General features: G+C 47.2%; 1 protein-coding gene across 7 annotated transcripts in view; it reads left to right on the plus strand.

Annotated features, from left to right (window-relative positions):
• The window catches only part of VSTM4 (V-set and transmembrane domain containing 4), a 99,850-nt gene that overhangs the window by 25,986 nt on the left and 60,843 nt on the right, over nt 1-13,021 (plus strand). For 6 of the 7 annotated variants that reach the window (XR_013449712.1, XM_036103139.2, XM_078077456.1 and 3 more), the window contains exons 3-4: nt 2,421-2,489; nt 11,202-11,309. Coding sequence is in view for 6 of the 7 variants with exons in the window: in XM_036103139.2 (XP_035959032.1) it covers nt 2,421-2,489; nt 11,202-11,309 (177 nt within the window). In the remaining variant the exon portion in view is untranslated. The remainder of the gene's footprint in view (nt 1-2,420; nt 2,490-11,201; nt 11,310-13,021) is intronic. The other variant, XM_078077455.1, reaches the window with a different exon arrangement.

Here is a 13,021-nt window from a genome sequence, read left to right on the forward strand (position 1 = left end):
GCTGCTGCCTGGAAGTCCACAGGCTCTTTCAGCCCCAGGGCCCACAACAACCATATATACTGCGTTTCTTAGTTTAAATTCTTGAAGGAAGAATCTGATTGATTGCTCTGGCAGTCAGCTGTGGGTGGGGAAATTAAGCAGGACTGATGATGGGCAAATGGTGTGGCTTATCGAATATTCCACGCAAGACCAAGAGTTCATTCCTGGAGGGCCAGACTGCTTACTTTGTGGGGCACTCAGAAAGAAATGGATTATCCATTTATTTACTAGGCACTTACCAGTTGCTAAGCAGTCTACCAAGTGATGGGGATATAGAGGTAGAAGAAATATTTTAAGGAATTTAGGTTCTAATGGGAGAGTTCTTCAGTAATGGCAGACTAGCTTATAGCAGACCAAAGCCTTCCTTCTGAGAAAAACTAGAAATCGGAAAAAAAAAAATCTGCGTTTCAACTGTAATAATTACATATTTATATATCATATATACATTTGTATTACATAATTATATATATTTTAGCTATCCTAATTTTTCTCTGAAGGACTATCTAGATAGAGCATAGAGAAGTTAGTGACCCCAATTGTTGGAGACACTTAACTCTTTAAGAAATTCAACCATATTTAAGCAGCACTAGTTAAGAGAAGCTATGCAGAAAGTATCAGTTGGGATGCTTAGGAGGCAAGCAGAACTTTTGGCAATTTTAACAACTGGAAGGGCCATGTTTAATACTCTAGGCTTCTCACTGAGGATCCCTGAAGTCAGGGCAAACCTGAGATAGTCCAGACCATATAAAACTGAAAGCCAGACTCTAGGCAGTTAAAATCTTGATTGGATTAGATGTTCATCCCTCTACTTTAACTTGTTACCAGGAAAATTTAAAAAAAAAAAGTTTAAGATTTTATTTTTAAGTAAAAAATGTTTAAGATCTTATTTTTAACTAATCTCTACACCCAATGTGGGGCTCGAACTCACGACCCTGAGGTGAAGAGTTGCACACTCTACCCACTGACCCTGACAGGCACCCCGGAAAATAAAATTTTGCCTAGCATCTCTAAGGTTTTCTATATACAATGTCTGGCATTCAGTTAAAAAAAAAGTGTTAAGACATAGCAAGGGACAGGATCAAAAGCAAAGACAGATAAGAGAAACAGGTCAATGAGTGATGCAGATATGAAAGTTATCAGGCACATGCATTAAAATAATATGATTAATATGGTTTCAAAATTAGATGACAAGCTGGAGAAATTCATCTGGGAGCTGGGATATATAAACATGAATAAATTAATTAAATATAAAAAAGGATTAATAGGTGGGTTTATCAGATGGGAAGACTGGCGATCTGCAAGATGGATCAATAAGAAATATAAGGCCTAGAGGAGTATAAAGATGGAAAAATCAGATTGAAATTCATGACAATATAATACAAAAGTTTTTGGGAGGGACAGTAAATAAAGTTTCAGACGATCTCTGCCATATGCCTTACTTCTCATACTGATTCAATCTCCATTCCAACCTCCTTTGTCTTTCTTTCGGGTCCTAGATTCTCTTCTCTAGAACTCTCCAGTGTGGTAGCCACAGACCACAGGTGACTATATACATTTAAATTAAAATAAAATTAAAAATTCAATGCCTCAGGCCCATGTGGACTAGCCACATTTCACATTCTCAAGTAGCCACAAGTGGCCATTTCCTTCATGCTGGAAGTTCTATAGGACAGTAATCTCATTCCTTGACATTTTGCTTTTTTTGGTCAGCTTAATCAGGTATACTGAAATGTACACCTACTGCACGGAACCTTTCCATGGTTCTAACCTCTTCCGTGTAACGTTCAAGGTTTTACACTGTGTAGCTCAGTTCTGTTTCTCTGACTGTTGAGAGCAGGCACAATAAGTTCAGTGATCAGCTACCGACTAAAAGTGGACAAAATAATCTCAAAATCAGATGCTTCCTGCTGTGTGTGTGTCTGGCATGGAGTGGTGCTCAAAGCACAGACCCTGAGCCGTTAGATGACTTCAGGCTCCTCTCTCTAGGGGTACCTGGCAAGTGCACCATACTTAGAAAGATATCCACTAAAATGGTCAAATAAATGTTTTGGTTTTTGGAATTCCCACTGGGGAACTCTTTAGTTGGCAAGGATGTGGGGCAAGTGGGACTTCTACTGTACTGAGTCCCAGCTTTGCCATTTATTAGCTTTTAAACAAAGACAACCTATGTTCCCCCCAACTGGTGCCTCAAGTGTTACGTGTCGGGCGTTGTACCTCTCCCTCATGTGTGAGTTGTGATAATTAAATGTGGTTTTGCAAATGGGAAAATTGCTTTATAAACGTAAGTGCCACACCATATGGCATTATTTTGGATCACAGTGTGAGCCGGGTCCATAAACTACTGTACTTCATGCTATGCCATTTCTTTTTTTGTCTTACAGTGATTTCCCTCAAAGCTTCTGAAGATTCATCCGTTGAGAAAAAGAAAGAGACCTGGGCATTTTTTGAAGGTAGACCTTGCATGTTTCTTTATTATAAGATGCCCCTCCCTCGCTTTTAGATAATAGGAAGGGAATAGAATGGGAAGAAAGTATAACTGAACTCAAGGGGGTCACCACTTGGGGTACACCAAATTGAACACAAACCAAGGAAAATACTGAAAGCTAAGGACTTTTTATTACTTGTTACAAGTTAGGAGACAGGGAAGTAGTTCTCTAAGCACTGTCTCCTCATGGGGTTAGTACAGGAAGCTTTTATTCAGTGTGTTAGGGGCTGAGGCAGGGAGCTGCCATCGGTACTTTTGGTTCAGTTGCGCATGCCTAGCATGTCAGCATGCTAGTGCGTACCTCGTACGTTCTAAGAAATGGCAGAACACTCTGTCCATAGGAAGTGATGTTAGTATAATGAGCTAAAGGTAACTTCAGGTCAGCTCACGGGGGGCTTCTGTGCAGGTCCTCAGCTCCAGCCTGGCTCACACTGGCACCCATGGGGGCTGTTAGGAGAGACAAACCTAGCAAGGGGATGTCAGGTGAAACACCCAGTTGGGCATCTCCTTGGCTGGAACTGTTGGTTCTCTGTGAAATGAAACACATTCCTTCCCTACTTTTGTCCCTTCCCCTCCCACCTTCTGCTGATACTCCATCCCTCTTATTTGAGTAACTTCCTTTTGCATTTTAGCCAACAAAAGGACCCTGACTTCTTAGTTGTTCTCTTATCCTAAACTTACTCAAGAGTAGGGTGGGAGGGACGCCTGGGTGGCTCAGTTGGTTAAGCATCGAATCTTGACTATTTCGGCTCAGGTCATGATCTCAGGGTCGTGAAATTGAGCCCCATATTGGGCTTAGCTCAGAGTCTGCTTGTCCCTCTCCCTTCTCCTCTGCCCCTCACCCACTTGTGCTCTCTCTCTCTCTCAAATAAGTAAAATCTTTTGAAAAAACACAAAAAACTATATTTATATATATACAAAAAGAATAGGGTGGGAATTCCTGGTGGTGTCAGCCCATGGCTTTTGAAAGAGTAGAGGCCAAAGCTCCAATCTGTATATTTTGGGGTTGTTTTGTTTTGCTCCAGAATTCCTACTTTTAAGTGATTTTAGGGAGGGATCTTCAATAATGTGAAAATGAAATGTACACCTACTGTGACAAATTTTATCTCCGGTTTCTTACAGAGTTTGGGGTTTGAGAATCTTCAGCAAGTGATTTTCAACCCATGTTAGAAGCCCCTGGGGAGCTTTAAAAACACTGATGCCTGGACCACAGCTATGGACATTCTGATAGAGCTGGAACTTGTTAAAAGCTCTCCAGGTGACCCCAGCAGCAGCCCTCGCTGGTCCCAGATGAGCAGCTGCAGCAGAAGCATTACCTGGGAGCCCGATACAAAGGCACAGTGTTGGCCCCTCCCCTCACTTACAAGATCAGAAACACTAGGGGTGGTGCCCAGCAACCTGGGTTTTCGCAAGACCTGGGGGGGGGAGGGGGTGGAGATTCTGCTGCACTCAGATTGGAGCCTTGGAGCAATGATTCTCAGCAGGTGGTTGTGCCCCTCCAGGGTGCATGTGCCAGTGTGTGGATACATTTTTGGTTGCTACAACTAGCCTTTTGATGCTCCTGGCATCTACCGGGTAGAGGCCAGGGCTGCTGACAAACGTCCTAACAATGCACAAGTCAGCTCCCCACAACAAGGAAGAATCTGGCCCCAAATGTCAAGAGTGCCGAGGTTGAGAAACCTTGCCTTACTGAGAGTGAGGAAAGTTCGCAGGAATTATTATCGCAAAGTAGGTGAGGATTATGACAAGAAGCAATGAAAGAATGTACTTGGTGAGTTCTTAGGCAGAGCCTTTGGTCAGTGAAAAACTGATGAATGTCAAAAGGTGATGAGGAAATTGTGAAGGGTTACACTTAGTGAAGGCATGGCATTTATGGATGATGAATCCCCTTGCCGAACGGATCTAGGGAGATGTGTGTGCCTTGGAGGCTTCCCCTCACCTTTAGTTAACTCACAGATGTGGTGGAAGGAGATCATGCCGCATGGGGGAGACGGGCGCTTGGATCCAAACCCACCTCTTCCAATAGCCAGTTAAAAGCAGTGGATGGAGGCACTTTCTCTCTTAGGAAAATATAATCATGATTGTGAACATTGTTTGCAAACCAGACAGTGTCACTCAGATAGGACACTGGGATTCATTGTTTTGCCATCAAATATTTTCTTTGTCAGATTTCACTTCATTCAGTAGAGATTCCTTGTATCCCCTGCCTTTTCTTATGCCGGCTTTGTGGCTGTCTTTTTATTTAATGACCCTCTCCCAGCGAAATAATCCCCAGCTCTCTCTCAGCCTTTCATTCAGGGAATGCCTGTTTATTAGCAAGGAGATGAAAGTGACTTTACTCCTCATGGAGTGAAGCAATAGAAAAAACAATTGATTTACCCCATGTTTCTGGGAGCTGCCCCATGACCCAGAGCCCTATGGTGGGGGAGAAGTATGGAGACATCCAGGGCATCCCTAAGGTAGGTCGCTGGCAGCTGTGACAGCAGGAGCCTTGTTTATCATCAGATGCATAAGGATTTCCTGGGGGATTGTTAGTAACCCTCATTCTGGGCTCCCCACCGAGAATCTGATTACTGCCTTTAGGAAGGGAGCAAAACATTTGTATTGGGGCCCGGGGTGTTTCCCTAGTGCAAATGGTCTAAGGACTGTATTTAGAAATAATCCATGGTACAGGGGCACCTGGGTGGCTCAGTCGGTTAAGCGTCTGCCTTTGGCTCAGGTCATGATTTCGGGGTCCTGGGGTGGAGCCCTGCGTTGGGCTCCCTGCTCAGCGGGGAGTCTGCTTCTCCCTCTGCTGCTCCCCCTGCTCGTGCACTCTCTCTGTCTCTCAAATAAATGATCTTTAAAAAAAAAATACCCGTGGTACAAAAAACAAGACTCCCTATATTTGGAAATATGACAGCATGTGGTCCCAACATGCCTTGCAACATCATCAGCATGTCTAAAACAAGTGTATAATTAATAGTGGTTTATACTTCACGTGTAGCTATCGACTATCAGGGTCACTCTCGACCTGGCTGTCTACACAAAATCCGTAGCCCAACGTGGGCTTACTTCGCAACACAGAGACTTAGGTCCCTTCAGAAAAGAATTGGAGTCCTTACTATGTCTAATGCCTCAGAGCAGCTGTTTCCAGACCGTTCTTTCCCCAGGATTCCGGCAGCAGTGGCCGTGTGTTTTGCTTTCTTAACCCAGCCACGGTGTCGGCGAGGTCAGGGGTACGGATGAAACTCCCTGGCGCCTGATCCCGGGCCTTTGCCCTTTTGTTCCTGGATGGGACAGCTGCAGCAGGGCCTGCGGAGGGATGGCCGTCCCCCTGGGGCTCCGCTCAGCTGACCACATGCCCGCGGCACAAAACCCAGCATTGTCGGGCCTCTTGGTGAAATGCTGGAGTGAGTTAAAATCCCTCAGGGCTATTGCTCAGGTGTTTCTCCCCGAGCAAGATGATATTACAAGCTGGATTAAAAAAAAAAAAAAAAAATAGAAGCCTGCAGTTTGTCGCATGGACCTGAGATCCTGGTGTTTGCATTTTCCCTGGAAGAGTAGAGGACTGACATGGACTTTCTCGAGTCAGTGGTCTGGGCGAGTTGCTTCCTTCAGTGTGCGGAGGCATGCTGGGGCCCCCGGGCTTCCAAGCAGTGCGGAATGTCCCAGCTGGCCTCCGGGTTGCCCAGCAATAGGTGCTGCCTGCCTATCGCGGGGCCTCTCTGCCGGGCCTGCCCTGTGGTGGGCCTGATGTTCTGGGAGTAGGGAGCTGGCACAAGCTCACTGTGCCCCCCCTCTCCCCCCATCTTGGCCTCCCTGCCGCTTGAGTGTCACTCCAGCCTGCCGCCCGGCCATCTGCTTCAGGGAGGCCTGGGCTGGGGCGGCTGGGGTCGTGGGGGGGGGGGGTGACATTTTCTGCATGGCGGCTTGCAGCCGAGCCTAAAAATGACATTGGTGCCTTTGGAAGTCCGATGGCAGAAGACAAAGCTGCACATGAGTTTGAGGAACATAACAAGATTTTTAGAATGATTTTGAGGGCGCAGGTATATGTGGTGTTTTAAAAGCTAACCCCAGATTGGGTTAAGTGCAGAGGTTTTTGTTCAATTTGGTTCTGAAGGCTTGGATTCAGCCGCCAGACAAGCATTGTTTGGCCCGGTCTGGTCTGAGTTTTAAAACCTTTGAGCCAACATTTATAATTAGAGAGGTGTGTGCAAGGAGGTTGAGGGCAGGGCGGAGATAAGGCAGCAGGGGGCCGGCTTCCAGGCGGAGGACGGCTGTCTGGAGCAGAGTCGCGGCCGCCTCGGAGGCAAGGCGGTGCTCGATCTAGGTGTTCGTGACCCTGGCTTAAGCGGTCAGCGTTCTACCTGTTTGCAGAGAAAATCGGGGGAGGTGGTTTCAGTGTTTTGAGCCGCTAAAACAGGGCAATTGTCTTTATGCCGCAAAAGGAACTCTCGGAACAGAGGGAAAAAATTGGAACGCTGGGGTGCTGGGTGCTGCCCCATCCAGGGAAACTCAGAAGTTCTGTTTGAGCTTTTCTCCTCCGGCAAGGTGACGCTTGCTCAGGTTCCTGTAGCTTCAGGAACGCGACAGAGAGCAGGCGCGGTTGCTCCCAGGCCCGTGGGGACGCGCACACAGGCGGCTGGTGCCTGCCGGCCAGTGTCCCCAGCCCATGGGCCTGTGTGCTTGGCTGTGTAGCTGGCCAGATGTTTTATGGTCTGCAGCTGGGGCTGCCTGTGGAGAGCCCCCTCTGTGCCACGTGGTAGAGGCTGTGGTCTGAAACCAGAGCGTGGACCTCTCGGAGCCCCTCGCCTCCTGCCGGGGCACAGCGGGCCACAGAGACCTACAGCGTGCTTCTGGGGACCCTTGTGGGAGATTCGCACCACGACCTTGTCCCTGCTTGATTGCCACAGTTTCCAAACCAAGGAAAGGGCTCCGATGAAGAGGGAGCTCGTAGAGGACGCTGCTCTGCTCCAGTGGTCCAGAAACTTCATTCAGTGAGATGGTTTGTCTCTCCAACGAAGAATGAGACTGAAGCCAGATGGCCCTTGCCGTTTTGGTCCTGGGGCCAGCATCTTTGGAGTCCCTTGGAGGCAGATGTTGTGTCGTGCCCCACGTCTGCGTGCCTGGCAATGGGACTCCATTATTTGCCATTCTCTCACGCCAGACAGAAATGGCTACGCAGTCCTGGTCCCGGAGCAGTTTGCTCAACTGCATGTAAATCCGGGACTGGCCCTATGTTCTCTGTGTTCTAGCCCGTCCCGTGTCCTGTCACGAATCCTGGTCTGTGACCCCTGTTCTAGCTCTCAGAGTTTCGCTGTTTAAATGGAGACCCAAGCCCCTAGCTCTGACCATTCAGAGCTCTCACCGAGTGATCTGCAAAGCCCACGCATCTGAGACACAGGCGTCTATACAGAAGGGCAGTTTTGATTTTTGTCGTAGGCGAGGGTTTCCGCTGTCTCAAACTCCTCACGTGCCACTGAACTCCTCGACCCTCTAATCTGGCTCGGCCCCCACCATCCCACAGGATTGGCTTTCCCCCAGGACTTTTCCAGTAGCTTCGGAGCAGGAAAACCCAGTGGATGTTTTCCAGCAGCACTTGATGCTATTAAAGAATCTTTCTTACAACATCTACTCTCTTGGCTTCTAGAACTCTCCACTTCAGTCTTCCTCCGCTTCTGTGACTGACTCCCAGCTCCCTCCTCTGTAGCAGACTCTTCCTACCCACCTTCCTGCTCCCTTAAATGTTAGGGCAGGTGTTCCCTTCACCTGCAGCCTTATCCTGCTGTGCTTTCTACTTCTTTTACTTTTAATTCAGGCTCCTAAGTTCCATGAACAGAAGCCTTCTCAGACTAACTTAGGCAAAAATGTTGACTGAGCCTAAGACCATGGGAGGACCTCGTGGACTCTGGGTCAGAGACTACACTGAGCCTCCTGGGGTGTGGGCCAGGGAAGAGAGAGTCGAAAGGAACCTGAGATGTCTGATTCTATCCCATCCTCCCTCTTCCTCTCTCGTTGACTGCAGCCTTACCTGCGTCTCTAGCTCACTGTGGAAGCCAGCCCCCCTGCCGCTCCCAGCGTGCTGCTTTTTCCGTTTGGACACTTAACTAACTGCTTCTCCAGGTCCCAAGGGCTTTACAAAGGTGCATTCCTGTTGATTCAGCAATTGCACTTTTAGGGACTTCATCTTAAAAACCTAATATGAGAGGTGCATTAAGGTTTGAGTTTGTGAATGCTCATCATACTCATTTATTATAGGGAGCAGTTAGAAACACTTTGAGTGGCCAGTAATAAGGTCCCATGAAGCCACTTACATGAATCTGATACATTTTTTTTCACTCTGTTTCTCTCTGTATTTTTATTCTTTCTATATATTTTTGCATTTTCTGTGTTTTTTTTTAAATATGACTGAGCACAGAGCTCCAGTCCTCTTTGAAGCTCCTTGTGACCTCCTCAGGCCAGTTGAGTTCCTTCTCTGTGTGTTTCTAGTACTGGGTGCACACTTCTGTTGTGTGCCATACTGCTCTCTGATTTCTTGATGAGACTTTTAAATGTCCATTGTTATATTTCTTGTACTTCGGAGAGTGCTGAACATGGCTGATAATAACTGCCTGTTGGCTCAAGAAATTTAAGTCAGTAGAAAAACATTTTTGCTAAGCTCAAACATCTGTAGCTTTTTGCTGCAGAGAAGGATAAACTAAGGCCTTTGGCTTCCCTTTCCCTTTCTGAGCAGTCAGCATTTTACCAATCAGATTGGTGATGAGGTTGATCATTGGAGTTTAAGAAATGGATGTATGTTGTTATGGGCTCAAGGTTGATGTCCCCCCCAATTCATATGTTGAAATCCTAACCCCTAATATGACTGTATTAGGAGGTGGGGCCTTTGGGAAGTGATTATGTCATGAGAGTGGAGCCCTCATGAATGGGATTATTTGCCCTTATAAGACGAGACCCTGTAAGAGCTTGCTTGGTCTCTCTCTGTTCTCTGCCATGTGAGGATACCAAGAGAAAATGTCCCCAAATCAGGAAGAGAACTCTTACCAGATACCGGTTCTGCCGGCACCTTGCTCCTGTGAGAAGTATATGTTTATTGTTTAAACTGCTTAGTTTAATGGTTTATTGTTTAAACTGCTTAGTTTAATGGTTTATTGTTTAAACTGCTTAGTTTAGATGGTATTTTGTTATTGCAGCCCAAATTGACTGAGACATATATGATCATGGTTTAACTTAGAAAAATTATTTGGAGTTGTAGATTAACATGTATTTCTGAGAAATGATACAGGGATCCCTTGTACCCATTTGTGCCCTTAACCCAATTTCTCCCAGTGGTAACATCTTGCAAAACTCTAGTACAACATGGTAAGCAGGATGTTGACATTGATACAGCCAAGATACAGAACATTCCCATCCCCACAAGGGTTTCATATAGCCAAACCCATGTCCCCCCGTCAGCTACTCCCTCCTTAACCTCTGGCAATCGCTAATCTGTTCTCCATTTCTGTAATTTTGTCATTTCAAGAATATTATGTAAATAAAGCCATACAGTATGTAGCCTTCTGGGATCTCGCCCCCCACATACACACTTAGCATCATTGTTTGGAAGTTCCAGATTGCTACATCACTAAGTAGTATTCCATGGTGTGTATGGACCACAGTTTGTTGAGCCATTCACCTCCTGAAGGACATCCAGGCAGTTTCCAGTTTGGGGCTACTGTAAATAAAGCTGCTATTTTGTGTGAACTGAAGTTTTCATTTCTTTGGGACAAATGCCCCAGAGTGCAGTTGCTGAGTTGAAGAGTATTTGTAGATGTATCTTTTAAGAAACTGTTTTCTGGGGTGGCTGTACCATTTTATATTCTCACCAGCAATGCCGAGTGACCCAGTTTATTCATATCCTTCCTGGTATTTGGTATTGTCACTATTTTTTATTTTATTTGTTCTGATGGGTGTGTGAGATATCTCAGTCTGGTTTAAATTTGCGTTTCTCAAATGGCTAAGGAAGTGGAACATCTTCTCGTGAACTTATTTGCCACCTGTATATTCTCTTTAGTGAATTCTCTGTTTCTGCTCATTTTCTAGTAGGATTGGTTTGTCTGTTTTTTTACTGTTAAATTTTGAGCGTTCTTTATATTTTACGTGCTAGTCCTTTGTTGGGTATATAGTTACAAATATTTCCTCCTAGTCTGTAACTTGTCTTTTCATCCTCTTTTTACGGGTGTTTCCAAAGCAAAAGGTTTTAATTTTGATGAAATCAAATTGATCAAGTTTTCTTTACATGGATGATGATTTCAGTGTCAAATATAAAAAAATCTCTGCTTATGGAGCCTGGGTGGCTCAGTCAGTTAAGCATCTGCCTTTGGCTCAGGTCCAGGGATCGAGTCCTGAGTTGGGCTCCTTGCTCAGCAGGGAGCCTGTTTCTCCCTCTGCCTGCCACTCCCCCTGCTTGTGCTCTTGTGCTCTCTCTCTGACAAATAAATAAAGTCCTTAAAAAATATATTTATAAAAATAAATTCTTTGCTTAGTCCTAGATCCCAAAGATTTTTCTCCTATATTTTCCCCCAAAGTTTATATTTTCTACTTAAGCTTGTGGTTTATTTTGAGTTAATGTTTGGTCATGTATGAAGTTTATCTTACTTGGTACCTCTCCTCCGATGTGGCTCGTCCTGACAATGCCCCACTGTGTCCTTGCCTTCAGATCTCTACATATATGCTGTGCTCGTGTGCTGTGTGGGGATCCTCAGTGTCCTCCTCTTCACCCTGACCATCATCTGGCAGTCTGTATTTAGCAAGAGGAAAGCCAGAGGTAAGAGAACCGATAAGGTCATGTCTGGAATGGGAGCACAACCAAACCACAGACAGGCGGAAGATGCTGGGGAAAGTATAACCTTGTTTGAAAAATGCATCGTGAGTCAGGGATTATGTCCCTGTGACTGGTGAGTACAGTGAGTGAGGAGATGTGTCTTGGACTCTGCTAAAATCAGCCGTGCCCATGTTGAAGTATCTCTTTTTCTCAAATCCCATCCTTCTGTGGTCTCTGGGGAGAGGGGGTGGGGGGTGCTTACCTCTCATTCACCCAGACGGGGCTATGGAGTCAGATGAACCTGGTTTTGATTCGGGTTCTGCCGCAGAAGACTGATTTTAGACGTGTTCCTTAGCCACCCTGAGCTTCAAGGTCCTCATCTATGAAATGAACTGGGTGGACCCTGCCTTCCTCAAATTGCACGTGGTTGTAAGGTTCATTATTTAATTACAGTACCAGCGTGGCGCCAGGCAGGCAGGCAGCGTCAGGAAGGCTCCGCCCACCCGGAGGGGTCACTTCCATCTCCTTTCCTGTCGGCATCCCTGTCGCCCTAGGTCTGTCCTCAGCCCTTCCTGCTCTGCTCTTCCTTTCTTCATGATTACAGTTCTGGGGATTCCAACTCTCACCTCCCTATGCAGGCTGCCTGCTTTCCCTCTCCAGCCCCCACCTCTCAGCAAGCCTCGATGTCTCCTTTCCACCAGAGCCTGTACGTTTCCTCTGAAATACCCTCCCCGCACCCCCTTCTGCATTCCCAGAGCAGGTGCGGATGCGGGAGCTCCCCGTGGATGACAGCCGAGCTCTGGAATTAGCCCGGCTCTGGCTCCGATGGCTGCTCTTCACTTACCAGCTGATGACCTACCCACTGAGCCTCACCTTTCCCATCTAAGTAATGGGAAAGCGCTAGTGTGCCAGTCTCATGGGATTATTGAGAGGATAAAGTTCAACAACAACAGCAACCACATTTAACACATTCTGACTCTTGTAAGGGTCCTGCGTGTACGATGACATGAGGTTAGAGTTACTCACCAGCCTGAGGTCACAAAGCTGGGAAGTGTTAGATTTGGCAGTCACAGCGTAAGGGACTCGAACAGAGAGATGGAGCAGTGCTTCCGGAGAGCCCCTCCACCACGGAGCAGGCAGGGCACAGGGAACCCCGGAGGGAGGGAGGGGGCGCGCTCAGGGACCAGCCTGCAGCAAGCTGTTGGCATCGCAGGGTTAGGAGACGAGGACAGGAGAGGCTCCGGGAACTTGGAAGAGCTGTCGCTGTGGGAGAAAGTGTCACCAGCAGGAGCCTTAGAGGAGAGACCCGGGCAATGCCAACCCAGGAGGCAGCAGGGAGGGAGCCGGGAGCATCCATTCCTCAGCCCTTCCTTCTCCCCTGTCCTCTGGATGTCCTGCTGCTCTTTGCTTGGCTCTCACCAACCAGGAGCCAGAGGGCAGGGCGTGGAGGGAGGTCAGCCGTCCGGGCCAGTCAGGGTGGAGAGGGCACGGAGACACCCAGCACACTCAGCGCTGCAGACGGAGCCCGGCCTGTGGCGGATCTTGCAGGGCCCATACCCTTCCCACAGTGCTCCGGGCGGCCTCTGTGCTGTGCCCGAGAGCCTTCCTCTGCAGCATCTGCCTACCTTGTCAAGAGTGCCCAAGCTTGTCTCCCGTTGCAAACCCTTGCCTATGCCTGTGAGACTGTGGGACGAGGTGCACATGTGCAGCTGCAT

Source organism: Halichoerus grypus, chromosome 7 (genome assembly GCF_964656455.1).
Source record: "Halichoerus grypus chromosome 7, mHalGry1.hap1.1, whole genome shotgun sequence".
Classification (NCBI taxonomy): Eukaryota; Metazoa; Chordata; class Mammalia; order Carnivora; family Phocidae; genus Halichoerus; species Halichoerus grypus.